This window comes from Vanessa atalanta, chromosome 1 (genome assembly GCF_905147765.1).
Source record: "Vanessa atalanta chromosome 1, ilVanAtal1.2, whole genome shotgun sequence".
Classification (NCBI taxonomy): domain Eukaryota; kingdom Metazoa; phylum Arthropoda; class Insecta; order Lepidoptera; family Nymphalidae; genus Vanessa; species Vanessa atalanta.
The window spans coordinates 6,717,968-6,738,438 of NC_061871.1; the positions used below are offsets into that span (position 1 = coordinate 6,717,968).

Consider the following 20,471-nt stretch of genomic DNA (forward strand, 5'->3'; position numbering starts at 1 on the left):
TGCACAAACTCTTTGAGAAAAATGTCGTTATCAGTCTTTTTCGGGACCTCGAGGAGAAAGAATAGAAGAGGTATTGTCTGTTAACGCTTCGGACGCGGGTTCCACAGGAGTTGAATTTCTCTGTGGTTGTAGTTTAGTGGCTTCCGCGAGTGTAGGCTCCTTTTTAGCGCGGGAAATTAGCTATATGGACGCATTAAGCGTAGCCGAAAACAAGTGGCCCCTAAATTCTCCAATGAAGCTGCAATATTAAGTAATGAATCGTTTAGTTTTTCACCCTTTCTAATGATTTTTTTCTCATACACATGGTCCACTCGAAATCTATACTTACTATATATTAATAAATTTTAATAATTACTGACCTAGTTAACATACTAAATAATATACACACTAGTGACAAATCCCCCGTAATCCACTCGTTTATTTCATTTCAGTTTCAACAAGATCTCCACTAAACCATAATCTATTTAGGAAACTTAATCACTATAAAAAATAGTTTTTAAGCTATTACATATATGTATTTACAAAAGGATTTGTAAATCTCTAGGATCTATAATCAATCGTTTCAATTTTATATGAAAATATATATATTATGAATTTATAATAGGTATGGAGTATTTAATTGATCACGCCGAATATCATAAGGTTTCGTTATACACAAAATTATCTCATTAAGAGCCGAGGAAAAGGTGACAAAGGATAAAAACAATATAATTATCATTTTCAAGATGAAGTTTATAATACTTGACCGCATTGATGAAAGTGAAGTAAAACAATATCAATACCTCCTAATCATTTAATTAGTATGAAGTACTTACATATAAAAATACACTACAACATTACACGATCTTCTTTCTTGTTTTAAAAACTTTGTTTATTAAATTAAATACTTCTATTTCGGTTAATACTTTCGCAATTTGATTAATCAAAACAATAAATAGCGTTATAACTTGTACTATGACAAACTGAGATATAGATGTGCCTATCTCTAGCCAACTTCCAGTGTTTTTAACATGGAAGAGCATGTAGAGTCCCATTATGTTTGAAAAGATTAGCACAATCATATTTAAATAACCAACTGGAGCCTGAAATAAAAAACATTTATACACTAAATGATTCTGGATAATTTGATTAGTTGTTGCAAAATTATCAACCAGTTTCAAAGAATAATAAAGAAAACATAAGAGACAAAAGAAATTTTATAGTAAAATACCTACCTTAGTTAGGTGTTGAATTGCTCTAAAAGTACAAGCTACACATAAGAATGGAGATAATGTCTTTAGTAAAATTAATGTTGTAATAACAAAAGGCTGGAATGAACTAGTAAAGCACAGAACCCATCTCACTTCGAATGAATTGAGTGAGGCTATATTTCCAGTGCCAAAGTACGCTAAAATAATGTATAAAGTCTGTAAATATATATAAGGAAAATAATCATTAATGAATAGTAGGTATATTTCGTTATATCCTAAACAATGAAAGTTATAGATTTTATGCACATTATTATGAATAATTAACTAACTATTTGCATGTTTTTTAATATTAAAGTAACTAAATATATTTAAAAAAAATGTTGTATAAAGGATACAAAAAAGAAAGCTCTTCTAAAGTCGTGACTATTTATACTCCTTCCAATATGAGCCAAACCTTTTTCACTACGTGTAATAACATCAACTTCAAAGTCACAATCAGTAATCTGGAAAAACAAAATAATTGTATTTTGAGAGTTATGAATAAATGAATAAATCATAAACAAAATCGATAGACATATTTTTAAAATAATTATAAACTTAAGTCCCATGTTGGGTGCCATTTTATGTTTTAATAAACAATAGCTACAGCTACGTACCTTAATTTTTCGTTCATTAAGGAGTTCAAATTCAATGAACATCCAACAATTAACATTTATTATTAATGTTAACATAAATAAACCTTCATGAGCCACCGATAATAGTAAATAAAAATTAAGTATAGAAGCATTAATTCCCATGAGTCTGTTCACAATTTTTTTAGAATAAAACATTGGTACTATGGGTAATATCACTGAAACGAAAATTATTAGGTTAAATACATATAAAACTTGTAAATGACATCATACAACATAAAAATTAAATAAACATTATATATCAAATACCTGCTATGATCCAGCATAACAAATGAAGGCTCTGTGAAAGTGGTGCTTTTGTTTCAAACCTTTTTGATTGTAAAAATATAACCAGGCAGGAAATAAAGAGAAGAATCTGTTGTCCAATAGTTATAATAATCTCTCTCCTAATCAATTCATTTTCAAAATTAGCATTGAATAAATACTTCTTAATATATAACATATGTAGAACAAACCAAATCAATGCAGCCAGTATACTGAAATATAAAATAGTGTTTTGTTACATTTGAATTTTCATTTGGTATTTCATTTTCAAAGATAAGAAATATTTTTCCATTTTTAGTGTATGCATAGTAGTGAGTCATTAGGCGTGTGGGCTCAGAAAGCTGTTAACCAAAGTAAAATAAGTATACTAGGTTATAAACTAAGTTTATTTTTTGCAAGTTTGAGTTATCTTATTAGAGATAATACATTAAACTAAAAAAAAAATATAATTCGTAATTTAAATCGCATTCTAGGAACATGCCTAAAACAATTATTAATTTTTATTGTGTACATCATACTTTATGTAACATCATTATATACTTGTTTTTTCCACAGTACCGTCTACACTCTTTATGTAAACCTATCAAGTATTTTTGCAATGCAATTAAGATTTTTTTTTAGCATTATTAGCATTAGCAGCCCGTAAATGTCCCACTGCTGGGATAAAGGCCTCCTCTCCCTTTGAGGAGAAGGTTTTGGAACATATTCCACCACGCTGCTCTAATGCGGGTTGGCGAAATACACATGTGGCAGAATTGTATTAAGATTAAGATTTTATCTAAGTCAATTAGTATTTTTTAACATGAGTAATAATGAATTAATAATTATTACTTGTCAACCGATGATCATATATTATTTTAATGTTGAACACACACTACTTACACTAACTCAATCCAAACATCTTTCCCCACTACTGGCATGAATGAAAAAATACTAAGTAGCAAGCATCCAATCGTCCATGCTATACTTAACAATTTGTTTAAATGTACCGTTGATGAGAAGAATGGCCATACACTCATGCCCAAAAGTGGAATACTCAATGCCCATCTGTGAGTTAATGCTAGCCCCTTAAAAGATACATATTATTGAAATAAAAATTATAAACATTACTAACAGAATATTTCAAAAACTTACCAATAATAGTGATCCAAAAACGTAGCATAATACCTCAATACCCAAGTTGTTCAGCTTTTTATTATTTTTTAACATGCTTAAAGTTTCCAGCCATAAATTAAATGGCGTCAACGCCAATTTCCAAAGAATTATTGGCATCAAGAAATAAATATAATACTGCATTGGTAGACTTTGTACTAAAAAAAATATAATTATCTTTAAATAAGACTGAGGTACTGCCTTAAAATGTAACAGCCACAATATCCTACAACTAGACAAGGGTGTTCTCTTTCGTAAAGGAGATGATAATTCCACCTTATTTGTGTTCGTAAATACACATTGTCAGAATTTCATCTGGTATGTACAGGTTTCATCTCAAAGATTTCCTTTAGCACTGAGCATGAGATGTATTATAATATAATATTGACGTAAAACTCAGTATTTCCTGGGGTTACTGAAACTCTTCACTTGCAATCCACAGAGCAAAGTCATTTCTGAGGTCAATAGGCAAATCGACCAGCATAGAAAGTAAGTATTCAATTTCTTTGGTTTCATCAAATCTGATGTGTGGGTAACATCCATCCATCACATTTATTGAAACCAATTGAGAGACTGCACAAAGCCTTACCCATATTATGTAAATATCAAAATATATTTATATATATATATATATATATATATATATATATGTATATACTCTATTCCAACCATAAGAGGAAAAAGGCAAATAATTAACATTCAGCAAATTGAAGCGATATCATTCGACGAGGTCGAGAGCTTGATGAAAATGGCGTTTTAAACGTCGACGAAACTGTTATCGGATTTTTTAATAAGTAGTCAAGTGTAATGGTGTTGTATTATAAATAAAGATATATTAATCATAAACTCTATAGTATGTAACACAATATAGCTGAGTTATTAGTAAATCGCTTGAAATACGTAAATCTAAGGTTTGTTCATCTTTTTTCTTACTTCCATTGGAATAGGTAAAATAGGAATAATACATTATGGCCATGTAAGACAAATAAATAAATAAAAATTAAATGAAACTTACCATATACTATTAAAAATAGTACCACAACTGTGATAGTAGAAACATATGTTATCAAAGTATCTATTAGTTTGCTGATTTTTAGTCTGTACATTTTGTTATAGTTAGAGAAGTCTGCTTGTATAAACATTTTTTGCTTTATTATTACTCTTAACAAATACAGTATCCAACCCATAAATGAAAGAGTCACTGTGATCAGTAATGGAACTTGATAATAATTGTGATAATAATTTAGACCGCTTAAGCTCAAATGCATAATTTCTTCACATAAACCTATTTCTTTATCATATTGTTCATCATTTAACATTTTTTCCATGGTGTTTATAACTTCTTCCACTTTGTTACCATCAAATAATTTAAAAGGTTTGTATAATAACTTAACTGCATTAGCTTCAACATCCAATCTCTTTTTATTATATTGTGCAATCATTTGCCTGCAATTGCTATAAATAGCTTTGGCTTTATCTTGCAAAGTCATATTAAGGAGTTCAATAGGTAATTGACCCTGAAATTTGAAATTAACAAAACATCAAATATTTAAATATACACGAGCATATTCCTTATTAAGACAAATTACTTTAGGAAATGCTTTTATGACGAGAAATATATACCACCACCTTATTGATTAATTAGTCTTCTAGCAAAATTCTTGTTTAAAAAAATAGATTTGGTATTGTTAAAAATAAGTTGCTGTAATTTACTTAATTATGTTTTGTATTTACAAGTTTCAGAACAGTAACTTTGCTGATGTATGTGCTGATTTTTCTCAATTATGGCTAATTATTAATAAGAAGTTGATTTTCACAATAAAATCAAATAAAAATTATACACAAGAGAAATCAAGTACACATTTTATAACATATATTTTCATTACTATATTTATACTTTTTATACTATATGATGTTATACATACAATAGAATTAGCTGGTACAGGAATTGAAAGTATAGTAGACATCAATGGTGTTAAATCTGCTTGATTTATATCAAATCTATGTGCAAGAGACATTGAATTAGTCATGAGGTCTAATTGACTCTCTTTTTCTTTAATTTGTTCCACTCCAGAGCCCCATAAAACATAAGGAGTTTGAGTTTCATGATTATCTCCAGTGCCATGAGAACCTGTAATGATAAGTAAAAAGTTAACATTTTTTTTTGAACATAGGTATTTTAATAATACATATACAGTGACTTAAAATATTTACTGTAGAATTTTTAAATTTATTTGTTTTCTTAATGCAAGTTTATCTATCCACTATATTATGTAAAAATATAAATCAAATAATTATATCTACAGATGTGCTGACCATGCCAACAGTTATTTTTGATGTACCTGTATATTTTTGTAGCTAGCCAGCATCACAATAAGATAAGATTATTGATAACTATAACTCTAAAATGTCAATTTGAACGAATGCTATTGGTCCTAAACTTATAGTAGGATTATGAAATATATGGAGCTTCGGGCAGCATTTTGTCCATCTCGGCCCGAGGCTCATCAACGCCGCCGCCGCTCTCGGCCGCCTCCTTCCGAATGTGGGGGGGCCGGGATCGCTATGCCGGCGTCTCTATTCCGGCGTAGTGAGGTCGATGGCGCTGTACGGTGCCCCGATCTGGGTCGATGCCCTCACCGCTGACAAACGGGCCCTGCTGCGGAAGCCGCAGAGGGTCATAGCGGTGAGAGGCATCAGAGGGTACCGTAGGGTGTCGTGGGCTGCGGCGACACTTCTCGCGGGCGATCCGCCCTGGGAGCTCCAGGCGGAGGTGCTCGCGGAAGTGTACCGGTTCCGGGTCGAGGCGAGGAACCGCGGCGACCGTCCAGGGTCGGCGGAGGTCGGGCGGATCAGGGCTCTAGCCCAGCGAGCCCTGATCGCCCGATGGCAGGAGGATCTGGGGTCACCCACGGCGGGCCTGGCGACAGTGGAGGCGATCCGCCCCCACTTGAGTCGCTGGGTCGAGAGGAAGAAGGGCACACTCACCTTCAGGATGACGCAGGTACTTACCGGACACGGATGCTTCGGTAAGTACCTGCACGGGATAGCGCGGCGGGAGGTGTCACTCTCCTGCCACGAGTGTGGTGCGCCAGTCGACACGGCGCACCACAACCTGAGTGAGTGTGCTGCGTGGGGGCCCCAGAGGCACACCCTTGCGGCGACTATGGGCGGAGACCTCTCGCTGCCGAGCATCGTCAACGAAATGCTCGGTAGCGAGACGTGTTGGTCGGAGATGCGCTCCTTCTGCGAAAACGTGATGTCGCAGAAGGAAGCCGCGGAGCGGGAGCGGGAAGAGGATGCCGCTGCAGACCCGCTCCGCCGAAGACGACCGGGGAGGAGGAAGAAGCGCTACGCGCACCTTCTCCCCCCGCCTCAATAGGCGTCGCAGGGACTAGGGGGGGTCTCAGTACCCCGAGAACCCCCCCTAGGTGTTGGAGGCCCGCATAGGCGGGCCGACCGTCAGGGCGTCACAGTAGCATGCGCAAGCGATCCCGTGGCGCCCGCCGAAAGACGGAGAGGGTACCGCTGGTTTTTTAGTGGGTAAACCCGGCGTACCTGGGCGCACTCGGCGTCCAGGGCTCCGGGGAGTCCCACACACCCCCCCACCTTCCATCACGTGGGGGAAGCGCGTAACGCGTTTTTCCAGCGAGAAAAAAAAAAAAAAAGGATTATGATATATACTTCAAACATAAAATTTAATATACCAACCCCAATCAGTCATGCCATGATCCGATGTCATCAAAAATGTAGTTCTACCATCATTGTTGAAGAAGTCTTTAATTAATCTTTCAACTTCCTTTATATGCTCATCTACAAACTTTATAGTTGTCAGAAAGTTTCTGCGAAAGACTTTTTACATCTTCAAAACATTCAAAATTATGTATTTAAGTTTATCATCTCACTTACTACACTTACTGTGTTTTTGGTTTGTGTGTGTGTCCAGCTGTATCAGTACCTAATAAGTGCAGGAAAAACACTATTTTCTTACTTCTCAGTTTTTCACTTAGAATGTTATCATATTTTGCTTTTTTAAAAAATAATTTAACTTTTGTGAAGACCAAATCATCTAGAAGAGTAGTATTTTTATTTGAACTAAAAGACTGGTCATAGGGATCAAATGTATCTATGATAATATGATTTGTGGCTGCTTTTGTGAATATTTCTAATATGTCATATGTTCCCCATGCCCAAGTAAATAATGTTTGATTGAAAACAGAATCAAAATCAACTGGGTTTTCTTTCCAACCCTTGGCTATTGCAGAAGGATCTTCATAGAAACCTGCAATTATTGCCACATGACCAGGACGTGACTCTGTAGGAACTCTGGTGTTTGATATTCCCCACCTTCCATGTGTATTTGCTACTTCTCTGTAAATTAATATAAAAATATTTTATAGTTGGACACATCAAATATAAAAAATACAGCAAACTTTTGAGATATACCTGAGGTATGGCATTGTCGTATAATTGACAAATGATTCAGCTCTTAGTCCATCTACGACAAACAGAACTAGACGATCAGCTGGAGCTACGTGAGTCGGTTCATATACAACTACATTTTTGACTATCGGCGATTTAAAATATATATCAAAAATAGAAAATAAAAAGACTATATGTATAGAAATTGCTGTTATAAACATAGCTTTTCAGATAAAATTTTCTAGGCTTTGATAGAGTCCATATCGTAACAATCTTATAATAATATTTCACAAAGTTTTTGTTTTAAAATGATAACAAATTTTACATTACTTGAAAAGCAGTAGTGATCTAGTGATTCATATTTTTATACTGTTTTGATGTATGACATAATGACATTGACATATTCTCAGTCTTTTTTAATCTAAAGTCTGAAGTCTGAATAATCATTACGATTGTTATTGCTAAAAAAAAAAGATAATGGTAATTAGAAATGCTTCAAAAATAATTTACTACATCAATTATCATTTCATAATTGAATCTGAATGCTGTTTAATATTTTGAATGTTTTTTAAATGTTCTTAGTGATTTTATTTTTTTCATATTCTTAAGCAATTAAATACGAATGATAATTACATTTCATTATAAAAAGCCGCAGATCCCGAGGTTTTAGGTTCCATCCCACGTCGAGATGTTAAAATTTGTTTTTTTCTGTCGAAAAATTAAATAACAGCCTGTTGTCTAGAAGTTGAAAGTCAAATTGTACACTGAGGTGCCAAACGCATTAAACCATTGGTCTTTCGCCTGAACTCGTTCCTGTCGTGTCGGATTTGCTGTGCCATCAGATTATTAGTGTGCGTTTTTTATTTTCCTAATAAATAAATATATAATAATAACAACTACCCTATTAAAATTAAACTTTACTCGGTTAGTTCAAGGGTCGTGTACAACCATCTTCGCAATGATTTAAACAAAACTATTATATAATTTGAAATATTATTTATTACATATTTATTTAATTTATAAATATATATTCTATTCCTCCATCACACCAGCTCCTAATAATTGAGCTAAATCATTCTCTTGAGTGTTTTTCAAGTTTTTCAAAACCTCGTCACATGGTACCCTCTCGGCTGAAATTTCTGAATAACTGAAACCAAGCGTATTGTAAAGACGTCGAACTTGTCCAGCACTTAACGAACCTCGTAAAGCAGGATCGAAACTTTTGATTATAGCTTCCAGGTGTCTAAAGCAAAGAAAAATATCATTTTCATTATAAAAGTAAAGAAGTAGTGTATTAATTCATTGTCTATTAATATTTGATTGATTTCATCAACTCACTTCCAATTTTATAGTTGTGTATATTATGTTGTACCACGGCCAAGTTTAATAGAAGATCACTAGGAATTTGAACGAAAAATCACTCCTTATGTTATTCAGTTCAAGCTCATAATTCGCTCTTATAAGATGTACTTAGTTGGTGTAATTACCAATTAAAGACATCTTACTACCAGTAGCATGAAGACCTTATTAAAACTGAGAGCCCTCAACAAAACAAAAATTTCATACATTATCCTTTTAAACTAAAAAAAAGCACCTATTTTAGCCAGCTGGGGCTGACATTTTAAAAAGATAATGAATAGCATATCAAATATTTAATAATTTTGGTTCTGTATTTTTTAAACGAGCTCAAAAAAATAATAAGTTCAACAAAATATAGCCTTGCGTTCTTATTTTTGACACTTTTTCGGACACATTTGTATAGTATCACACATACATTACCTATTTTCATATAAAACTGGTGGTAGTCCATGCCCCGCGCGAAAGAGCATACAATCGTCTAATAATTGTTCAAGAAAAGCTACAGGATTATCCGGTGAATGAGCTATAATCTTTGTAAATAGGAACCGAATTAATTCAGGAATACGTCGTTCTCGTAAATAATTTTCAGTTCGTGTAACAGTTGATAAAATAAATTCCTTGCGGCCTGATATATCTACGTTTTCGCTTATTGGCTCTGATATTGTATCACCACAAACACATTTACAATCACAATAATTATCATTAAAATAAGAATCAGCTTCTTCCTCCATTTCGAATAAATATCCGATATAAATTTCCTACGCAATAATATCTCACCATTCATGTATTGTCCTTCCACATGTCATACTATTTTTTGATTAATCTTAAATTTTAATTTGTTTAAAAATATGATAAACAAATGAGTCTATGTTTTAAGGAGTATCCATACAATAATAAAAAAAAACCTATTGAGTTATTTACTGGTGCTATACTACTGTCAGAAAATCCTTGCGCAAGACACACCACAACAGCGCGGTTTTTAAGGCATTTTCTGCCTCGCACAACCACTCTGTGAAACCAGCTTTCGCCGGCGGTTTTTCCGAACCGATAGGACTTGGGAACCTTTAAGAAAAGAGCGTACTTATTTCTTTAAGGCCGGCAACGCACCTGTAACCCCCCTGGTGTTGCAGATGTCCATGGGCGGTGGTAATCACTTTCCATGAGCCTCCTGCTCTTTTGCCCCCTATAAAAAGACATGTTGGAACTATTCGTCAAATTCTGGAATAAGTAACATAAACATAAGCAGCCCGTTAATGTCCCACTGCTGGGATAAAGGCCTCCTCTCCCTTTGAGGAGAAGGTTTGGAGCATATTCCACCACGCTGCTCCAATGCGGGTTGGCGGAATACACATGTGGCTGAATTTCGTTGAAATTAGACACATGCAGGTTTCCTCACGATGTTTTCCTTCACCGCCGAGCACGAGATGAATTATAAACACAAATTAAGCACTTGAAATTTCAGTGGTGCCTGCCTGGGTTTGAACCCGAAATCATCGGTTAAGATGCACGCGTTCTAACCACTGGGCCATCTCGGCTCTCAATAAATAATACTGGAATAAGTGCGCCAGTGTAATTCACCAACTACATACGTACATTTGACGGCGGACTCAAAAAATCTTTATTTATTCGTTTCCTTAATGATATTCTTAAAGGCAAATCTACCACCACTAACCTTATCAGCGCGTAGTTGAATTAATATGGAATACACCTTAGAATGGAACCAATAATATGGAAAAAGACCTTTAAGCAGGTATTATTTGCACGCGGACTACTTAAACTTGAATTGGTGGGAGTAATGGGGTTCTACTTTGATAATTTACATTATATTTCAAGTGTCATATACACTTGAAAATTAAGCAGATAAATATCTCTTCTGCTCCGCTACGATCTTTATTGGGGCCCCTTTTATTTACTTTATTACTAACTGACTAGCTGTTACCCGCCCGCATCGATGAACATGCTAAATGAAATAAACTATTCAAAAACGCCTAGATTATTTTAAAGGGCTGGAATTGTGTGGTATATTTTTTATCCAGATATATCGAATTGAAAATAACAAATATTAAAAAAAACTTTATATATAAACTAGGCTGTATGGTAATTGGCCTTTGACATAGTGGATAAGATGAATTTAAAAGTATGACTAACCGACAACCGTCAAATTTATATTTAAACTGATCTTGTATGATTAAAATGTTTACATATTATTGTAAGATAATTTACGCTATAAATTTATACAAAAAGCTTCAGAAGTTAATAGCTCATAGTACTTGTTTCCAAGATCTATTTTAATCTTTATAATGGGAAGGGAAACAAAAGAAATAATGATTGGTAAAATTGATGACTGTAAGTACCGATTCTTCTTTGTTGTTTCTTAAAAACAATTACTGTTTTGTTTAAAATCATTTTATTAATTCAGGTGATGACGATGTTCGTAAAACCGCCCAGGAAATGGATATTATTCGACAAAGAACTGTTGCCTACGAGTATCTTTGTCGTCTCGAAGAAGCAAAAACATGGATGGAGTCATGTCTGAAAGAAGAACTTCCACCAGCTGTTGAATTCGAAGAAAATTTAAGGAATGGCGTTTATTTAGCCAAGCTTGGAAATTTCATAGCACCTGACCTTCTTCCATTAAATAAAATCTATGACATTGACCAAAGAAGATATAAGGTAATTTTTATTATTTACCATAAAAGTCAATATATACTAGTATAATTTTAAATATAATCTATATTATTAAGCCTAGTTATTTCAAGAATATTCAAAAGGATAAAAATACATAATATTTTATGTATGTATTGTAAAAAAGTGACAATGGCTAATTATTATTTGAAAAATGGTCTCCTATTTTATTAACTGTAAGTAGATATAAAATATTTGGTTACTTTATTTTTAGGTGATGGGATTGCAGTTTAAGCATACTGATAACATAAACAAGTTTTTGCAAATCTTAAAACGAACTGAACTACCAGTGGTAAGTCTGTCACTTTATTTTGTTAATTAAATGAGCTTCACTGATTATTTGGTTAGTGGGTAGAAGTTAGATAGTTAGATAGAAAAACACTATCTATCATTAGGATTTCTAATTCCACATAGACGGCACATGGTAGCTTGCATGATTATTGTAAAGATGATAAAAGTAAGGCTTAGGCTGTGATTGCTCATTTTTTTTATGATTAAAGTAGGCGGACAGGCAAAAGAGCCACATAAATGGCGACCATGTATGGCCAACCATATACATTGTCACTGTAAGAAACCATTCCTTACAACACCATTACACCACCTTGTGCCTGTAATAAAACTGGAACACAATAGTACTAAGTTTGGTGGAAGAATATATGATGAGTGGATGGTATCTACTCAGATGGACTTAACAGTTTGATGAACAGAGAACTAATATATCTCATAATAGGACACAAAAATGCTATGTATAGTGTTTTTACGATATCCATGCGATTTCCTTATAGCTCTGCTATAGTATCTTGATTAATGTATCTTAATTAATTGTCATTTACTTAAACACAATTTAAGCATATTCATTTTAATTTTACTTCAAAAGTTCTGCTATAAACTTCATAAACATTCAATATGAATTTTTTTTGCAAATCCATAATTTAAAATATCCATAATATTATAGATTATTTAAGATTTCCAATGAAATTGTATCAATTTAGTATCGTTTATTTGTCTTTACTCCTCTCTTAGTTGAATGACTTATAATGATATACCACTGTGGTACGGACTGGAACACTGGCCGAATGGGAATGGAAAAGGGCCGATCTGGCTTAACGGAGACGACGAAGGCGTTGTCTCGGCCCTAATACATCTCCTATACTATAAATCCGACAAGTGAAAGGAAATACCTATTTGCCATATTTCTGTAAATAAAGCAAACAGGTCCTTTACACATTAGACAATGTGTTTGTATTAATATGTGACCATAAAATTATATTTAACATTATTAAAAACTAAGCAGATGTGTTTTAAAAATTTCAGACATTTCAACCTGAAACAACAGACATTTATGACAATAAAAATATGCCAAAAGTAATTTATTGCCTTCATGCTTTAAGTTCACATTTATTTAAAATTGGAAAAGCACCATTAATTCATGACTTATTTGGTAAAGCTATATTTACAGGTAATTATTATATATACATACATACAATCACATGATCAGTTTTTAGTTTCAATATACACAGCTATTGTAATTTTAACCTTTTTAATATATATATTTTTTTAATTTAGATGAACAATTAGATTCTGTATCTAAAGACTTACAAAAGTGCAAACATCCACTTCCAATGTTCCAAAAGATAAGTGGCATACTATCACATAATAACAGTACAACAAATAATAACATCTCCTTACATAATAATGCTCTGATTGAACTAAATAATTTATTGGACTCTGAAAAATCAATAACTTCAGCATTGTTAAACCCTACATTAAAAGTTAAATATATACAGAATTGCCTAATAGATGAATACAAAGATGTTCTTAAAGCAGCAAAGTATGAAAAAATTCAAGTTGCTCACAATCACTCTCTGAATGATAGCTATGTACCTGACGAATATGATGAGATACTTACTCAAGTTGAAATTCAGGGCCATATCATTGCTACGAATTATAAATTTCTATGGCAGAATCTATGTTCAGCGTGTAAGAGTAACGACGTAAATAAATTACACAAAATATTCAATGAAGAATGGGTCAAAATCAAAAATTACAACTCTGATAATTTGGATTTCTATTGTGATGTGGTTAAAGACATAATAGAGTCTTGTAAAGATATTGATGTAGAAAGTATTACAAACTGGCACAAGATATTTCAGAATATAATAAATGATGGGAATATTAAAGCACTTGAACATACTGAACACAAAACTGCAATTGTGAATGTTAACAGAGCATTAGACGAGGGTACTGCAGATGACTTATATCGAGCCTTGACAAGTCCCAAGCTTGGGTTGAATTTTAAAATAGATATACATGCTGCACCTCTTCTATTTGAAGAAATGAGATTAGAAAAATGTGAATTAGATAAGAATCTCAATGAAAGTGAAATAGCTGCATCAGCTTTGTATTTGAAATCTGTCGCATCGGTATCTGAAGCCGTAGAAAGAGGCGATGAAACGGCGGTATGGAATGCTCTTAACTCAAGGCAAATTCAACTAGAAAGACTTAAGCCACACTGTCGTCGCCGTTATCTTTCCGCTTTAATAGCAGCTTTACAAGTGAAGATTAGAGAACAGTGTGAATGCCCTTTACTGACTCTTGAAGACATAAAAGATACCATAGACATGGTAAACATGAAGGATGATGATAATGATGAATGTAAGACCATTTCTCTGTATATCTCTATAGAAATTATCACGTGGATATTAGTAACCGTCATAAATTGCTTTTTTAATTACAATACAATATCTGTAGTTTCTATGTATAACTTATTTACTTATTAATCATATTTTATACATTACATTCACTGTATTATATTATTGTTTTTTTCCAGTGGTAGAAGTTATTGACAATATTAACAAAGCTGTTTCTGATGAAGATGTTGACTCTTTGATAGTGTTACTGAAAAGTTCATGTCTAAAGTTACCACTTTCATTACATAAGGAAGAATATCATTTGTACATGAGGACTTTAAAAAAACGACTGCTGCAGAATGAATCACAAAATCTCTGGTTTGACGATATCACTAATGCCATTAGTGATGTAAATTACGAATCGATAAAAGTTAAAGAATTAACTGATGCAATTGTTCAGCTCAATTTAGCTATATTAAAAAACGATCTTAACGAATTCTGGAACGCACTTTCATCTCGCCACCTTTCTAGTTCAGAAATTATCGAGAGTTCATGTAAAGAAGTTTACTTTCAAATGTTTTCGAAAGCTTTAAAGAAGAAGGGTCAAAACATCTGTCCCTGGATTGTATGCCACACGGAAGCCGGGAATACAGTATACATTGACGTTGAGTCTTATAGCTATAGTTGGACTACCCCTAAGGATTTCGTTCCATATGCACGCTATTTAACTAGGAAAGACATAAATTCTATAATCGATCGAACTAACAAACACTACATTAATACATATAGACAAAAACTATTGGAGAAGTTATTTACCAGATTTCAAGCTCATTGTAAAGGATTTCTTGTAAGGCAGTCGTTTAATAGAATAAAGTTCTTTAGAGATCATACCGAATATGTGGTTAAAATTCAAGCCTGGTGGAGGCGAATACAAATTCAAAGAAAATATGGAACATTGATAAGAATGAAAACAATTGAAGCCAAGCTTAAAAGAGAAAGAAAGCAAAACCCTTGGGCGTGGTATAAAATCCAGGTACGTTGTTATTTTATATTTCGTATTCTTAATTAAAATAGACCTTTTATATTTGAACATTATAAGTTGTAAGTCAAGTATTTTTTTTATTTCAGGAGCATAATATTATCAAGATACAGGCTTTATGGCGAGGCAGACGAGCTAGAAATGCTTTCGTTTCATTGTTTCACTCACCTTACCCTCCATTAGGGGTTGTAACAAAATTCATCCCCATGTTAGACTTTACAACTGAAGATTATAATCGAGAAATAGAATTACAAACTTTAAAATCAGAAGTTGTACAATCTATACGAAAAAATCAAGAACTTTCTAAGCAAATAGATGATATGGACCTGAAGATAGGATTATTGGTACAAAATCGAATAGCCTTACAAGAGGTTGCTGTTCATGGCTTAAAATTAAACAACCTAGTGAAACATAATACTACTACCAAATTAGTCATGAATCAAGATGGCAAAGGTCCATTAATGACTATATCCACAGCTGTTAAAGGCTTAAAATCACTCACTAAAGAAAGTAAACGGCTCTTGGATGGGTATCAACATTTGTTCTATGAACTACAAACAAACCCAACATATCTTTCCAAACTTTTGTTTTGCATACCCCAAAACAAAACTAACTCGTTCTTACAGAATGTCGTGTTAAGTCTTTATAATTTCGGAGCTTATGCGAGAGATGAGTATCTTTTATTAAAATTGTTTAGGTTTACATTGGAAGAGGAGATAAGTTGTAAAATCGTTAAACCATTTGATATAATTGCGTCAACGCCGTTAGTCTTGAAAATGGCTGTAAGCCTCTCTAGACAGTTATCTGGTTTGAACAATCTTCAAACTATCATAGGACCCCTCGTCGAAAAAATCATAAATGATAAAGAATTGAATATAGAAACAGGTCCAGTTGAAATATACAAAGCTTTAAGAAATGAAACAGAAATGAAAACAGGACAAATATCGTAAGTATTTAACTTTCTAATAAAATCATAAGGAGTAAATAAAAACATACTTATTCTCTTTTATTTTTTAAGAAAATTACCATACACTGTGACTCAGGAGGAAGCGTTAACTTACCCTGAAGTTAAATCGAGATTAGAAAAGGCTCTCACTCAACTGAAGACAGTTGTCACTATGTTTTTGGATAAGATAACAAGTTCAACGGAAATGTTACCCTTCTGTATAACATATATGGCTCGTGTCTTACATCGCTCATTGACATCGAAATTTCCGCATACACCTGAAAAAGATATTCTCAAGGTATGAAATATAATAAACATTATTTGGTACTATTTTTATGTTACTAGTAATATTATGTGACTACTATACACTGTATTTTCTTTTTTAGGTTATTGGTAACTTGGTATACTATCAGTTTTTCAATGCTGCAATAGTCGCACCTGATGCTTTTCATATTATAAATATGCCAAATGGTGCGGGATTAACAACAGATCAACGAAAAAACCTAGCTTCTGTCGCAAAAATTCTACATTTTGCAGCTGCCAAAAAAGGAGTTAGTAACTATAATTAGAGATATATTAATAAAATAATATCTTATATTATATTAAACATAATATTAAATATAAATTTATTAACTAAATAAAATTTATTTTTGTTTTAGTTTGGGGAGGAGTCCAGCCACTTACGATGTTTAAATCCGTTCATAGTGGAATGTCACGAAAAGATGAAAGAATTGTTCCGGCGCTGCTGTCGCGGACCCACTCTTGAGGAGTATTTCGCCGTGGACGAGTACACCGAAGCGACTTTACTCCATCATCCACATATCTACATTACCGTTCAAGTAAAAGATCATTCATTGTACAATAGCAAATGTATCATGCTTGCCCCCTACTACTATCACCTATTTTTGAGTAGTTGGATTTATTCCTTCATTCTTGACATTCATAGCTTATTAAAAAAAAGTATCATTTTCAATTTGAAGTTTTCCGAAATCTTTCTGAATTATTTTAAAAGAGATATATTACCAGCTACTTTTTTTTTGACATAATTAGTGTTACAGGCTATGTTATGTTATATGTGTCGCAGTCAACCAATAAAATCCAACTAAAATTAGCCTTCTAATAAAAAGCCTAGCCATTTTACTAAACGACGTCATTCAACCAACGGCCTTAACTACATGGATTCAATACATCAAGATATTTTTTAATATGTCTATTTTGATGTAAAAAGGCTAAACTATTAATTGAATGGCTGATAAAGCTATTTGTCTGCAACATATATATTACAATATATATCAGATAGTTGACTCGAACTTCGTTCTCACGAATATACCGTTGAGTTTATACTCTACGATTATATAAAGTTATTATATATTCCTTTCTTACCAATAGGAAATAGTGGACACGCATGCTTTGCTTGTTGAATACCAAGATATTGTAGCACCTGACCCTAGTGCTCGACTTAATGAACTTTTGGATGACTTAGGAGAAGTACCTTCAGTTACGCAACTGGCATCGCGCGATGTTCCTTCAGTGAGTAATGACTATTGTACACGTAATAGATATGATTCCTTAAACAAATAATACGCATACAAATGATTCGATATAATTGTCTTATATTGAGCCTATTGCTTCCGTTATATTAATACTTTTTTTAAACATAAGATTTAATTTAAAGGAGATTTTTTATATTACGTTTATTTTTTACTAATTGCGTTTGTATAGTAATAGAGATGGTCCAGGCAGAATTCCTACTTAATTTATAAAAATGTCACAAGTACTTAAAGCTCATTTTATAAATATAATTTTTTGGAATCCACTACATTTTGAACAATATAGAAAACTACTAACGTAGTACGTGTTTAAACAAAAAGTGATTAGCGCAATGAGACAAACTACCGATTTCAATATTAAACACCATTCCAAAATGTTTCCAAAATCTGGCTGTTCATAAATAAATATTTTAGCAATTTGTTTAAAATATTTGCTAAAATATATTCTTTGGGAAGACCAATTTTGATAGGTTTTTTCATTCATCATTCAAACTCCTTGGAGAAAAAAAATGTTATTTGATAATGTTTAAAATAGATAGCAATTGATTTAAATATTTACACATTTTAGCAAGCAGACTCAGAAGAAAATGCCAGATTGGAAGTATGCCTTGCACTGGTTAATAAATTCCAAGCCCCAGCTGATGATATGACTGATTTAAATAAACTATTCATCAAAACGAAAGAATTATGTGTTGCAATAATCCCGTTTTTGAACGGTTTGTATTTTCTAAGCATTTTTTATTTGTAAAGCCGTATATTTTTATTATTTCTTATAATATTAAATACTTATAGGCGAACATCTTTTGGAAGCGCTATGTATTGGTACGACACGAGAACAACAAGAGCAGTATAGTGAGAAAGTAAAGAGACGCATATATTCAGGACAGGTTCGCCCAGATGAAGCGATAACCTTACGAGAACATATTGCGAAATTACGACGTAATCTTCAAATGCTTGAAGATGAAGGCTATGTTACACGTGAGGATGGCTATCAAGCACTTATAACATCTATAGCCCTTGACTTATGTAACAAAGGAAAATACAGACAGGCTCAGAGAAGGGCACTTACCACTTTGACCCGAACGAGAGGAAGTTTATTGGAAAAGACAAAATATTATGAAGAGAAATGTAAATCATATGACCAGTACATTAAGTCCTGTCTTGCTAATCTTCATGCTGGAAAACGGTATGCCTAAAACTTACATATGTATATTTTTTTAACTCTAAATGCTTGTATCAAATTAATGTTTTTTTTTGTACTAATAGGAGTGTACATGCAAGCTTAAGAAGATCAGGAAAAGATATCCAAAAGTTAAAGTCTAAGTTGACTGTAAAATACTCAGCTTCTAAACTTCTAGAAAGAGGAGTACTTCTAGAAATAGATGGTCTTTCCACATCACAATTCAAGAATGTACAGTTTGAAATAACACCAACTGATCACAATGGAGTGTTTACAATAAAAGGTAAATTCATGGGTGTTGAAATGGAAACCATTGATATTGATATTCAAGATTTATTACAAAAGCAATATGAAGGTTGTACAATAATGGATATGTTTGGGAAAGCTAAGATAAATGTTAATTTATTAATTTTCTTGTTAAATAGTAAGTTCTATGGTAAATCTTAGAAGTAAATTTAAGTTGTTAGTTATAACAATAAGAACTCAAAATTAAAATTAGTATTAATATATTGGCTGGAAACAAGTTACAATATTGTGATTGGACACCATTGACTCGTCCTAAAAAGATAACCTGCAATGACGAAAAAATTTCAATTTTTTACCAACTAATTATGTTTATCAGTTTAATTGATTAAGGTTTGAGATATATAGTTATGATATATATATAGTTCAGCCGAATCGAATCTGTAACATAAGAATATTTTTAATTGTGTGGCAAAATTTGAAATTTCTTGGATTTACAGCCATTCCACAACATTATGGATGTCTGGAGATCGTCATTATCAGTTAATGTTGTACCACTTTCTGAATGTTTTTGATGATAATGGCTAAACAAAAAAAAACCTGTATAAAATGAATTTTTTAATCGCCAATAATCGCTTTCAATCAATTAATAGACACATTTTGTAAGCTTAAGTATATCCCATACATAAGCTTACAAAATGTGTATTAATTTTTATCTAGTTATTATTCAATTGATGACCTTTTTAAACTTTATTCAAAAGCACCAAAAATGTAATCATAAGGTATAAAGTATTCCTTTTTAGTATTAATTTTCTTAGTTTTGTTTACGATTGTTAATTATTATTTTAACTTATCTGTTTAGTATTTTACGTAATAACATCATGACATTTAAATTTAACAAATATGAAATTAAGAGTAATTTAAATTGACCGTTTATATGTATTCTATTATAATACGATTTACGATAAAATAAAAATGGATTACCATTGTAAATATGTGTCTAAATTTAAGGTATTTTGCACTGTGATGTATTTACATGAATTAATTATCCTTTCAAAAGTCGAAAAGTACAAATTATTATTAAGACTTTTTCATTTTATAAATTCAGTTTGGAAACAA

General features: G+C 32.6%; 3 protein-coding genes across 4 annotated transcripts; 1 reads left to right on the forward strand and 2 right to left on the reverse strand.

Annotated features, from left to right (window-relative positions):
* Positions 1-100: 100 nt before the first annotated feature.
* LOC125064718 (GPI ethanolamine phosphate transferase 1) lies at positions 101-8,068 on the reverse strand. Of its 2 annotated transcripts, XM_047671912.1 has the most exons (13): positions 7,745-8,068; positions 7,217-7,669; positions 7,010-7,140; positions 5,224-5,429; positions 4,314-4,815; positions 3,281-3,456; positions 3,029-3,213; positions 2,132-2,358; positions 1,847-2,040; positions 1,586-1,693; positions 1,215-1,406; positions 816-1,082; positions 101-238 (listed from the first exon to the last, which is right to left on the reverse strand). In XM_047671912.1, exons 1-12 carry the CDS (start codon positions 7,939-7,941, stop codon positions 837-839), a joined length of 2,817 nt encoding a protein of 938 aa, XP_047527868.1. In that variant the 5' UTR covers positions 7,942-8,068; the 3' UTR covers positions 101-238; positions 816-836. The 2 variants fall into 2 exon arrangements, with proteins under 2 accessions (XP_047527868.1, XP_047527860.1); XM_047671904.1 differs by lacking the exon at positions 101-238 and having other exon boundaries at positions 780-1,082.
* A 684-nt stretch (positions 8,069-8,752) lies between these two features.
* On the reverse strand, positions 8,753-9,862 carry LOC125077475. The gene is made up of 2 exons (XM_047689442.1): positions 9,500-9,862; positions 8,753-8,963 (listed from the first exon to the last, which is right to left on the reverse strand). The coding sequence occupies exons 1-2, from the start codon at positions 9,808-9,810 to the stop codon at positions 8,753-8,755; spliced, it is 522 nt and encodes a 173-aa protein (XP_047545398.1). The 5' UTR covers positions 9,811-9,862.
* Positions 9,863-11,267: 1,405 nt separating this feature from the next.
* Positions 11,268-20,111, forward strand: LOC125064708 (ras GTPase-activating-like protein IQGAP1). Its single transcript, XM_047671894.1, has 14 exons — positions 11,268-11,425; positions 11,499-11,752; positions 11,979-12,056; positions 13,079-13,223; positions 13,331-14,419; positions 14,595-15,427; positions 15,523-16,379; positions 16,452-16,677; positions 16,766-16,930; positions 17,039-17,218; positions 17,769-17,909; positions 18,498-18,645; positions 18,722-19,115; positions 19,196-20,111. Exons 1-14 carry the CDS (start codon positions 11,380-11,382, stop codon positions 19,554-19,556), a joined length of 4,917 nt encoding a protein of 1,638 aa, XP_047527850.1. The 5' UTR covers positions 11,268-11,379; the 3' UTR covers positions 19,557-20,111.
* Positions 20,112-20,471: the final 360 nt, after the last annotated feature.

Bases quoted from the DNA above. Each gene is read 5' to 3' on its own strand.
- LOC125064718 (XM_047671912.1), bottom strand. From the start codon at position 7,941: ATGTTTATAACAGCAATTTCTATACATATAGTCTTTTTATTTTCTATT. The intron at 5,430-7,009 runs GTTGGTATATTA...TTATCATTACAG, and splicing joins TCATGGCATGACTGATTGGG to GTTCTCATGGCACTGGAGAT. The intron at 3,457-4,313 runs GTAAGTTTCATT...TATTTTTTTTAG, and splicing joins ACTATTTTTAATAGTATATG to TACAAAGTCTACCAATGCAG.
- LOC125077475 (XM_047689442.1), bottom strand. From the start codon at position 9,810: ATGGAGGAAGAAGCTGATTCTTATTTTAATGATAATTATTGTGATTGT. The intron at 8,964-9,499 runs GTAATGTATGTG...TCTTTGCTTTAG, and splicing joins CCAGTTTTATATGAAAATAG to ACACCTGGAAGCTATAATCA.
- LOC125064708 (XM_047671894.1), top strand. From the start codon at position 11,380: ATGGGAAGGGAAACAAAAGAAATAATGATTGGTAAAATTGATGACT. The intron at 12,057-13,078 runs GTAAGTCTGTCA...TAAAAATTTCAG, and splicing joins AACGAACTGAACTACCAGTG to ACATTTCAACCTGAAACAAC. The intron at 15,428-15,522 runs GTACGTTGTTAT...TTTTTATTTCAG, and splicing joins GGGCGTGGTATAAAATCCAG to GAGCATAATATTATCAAGAT.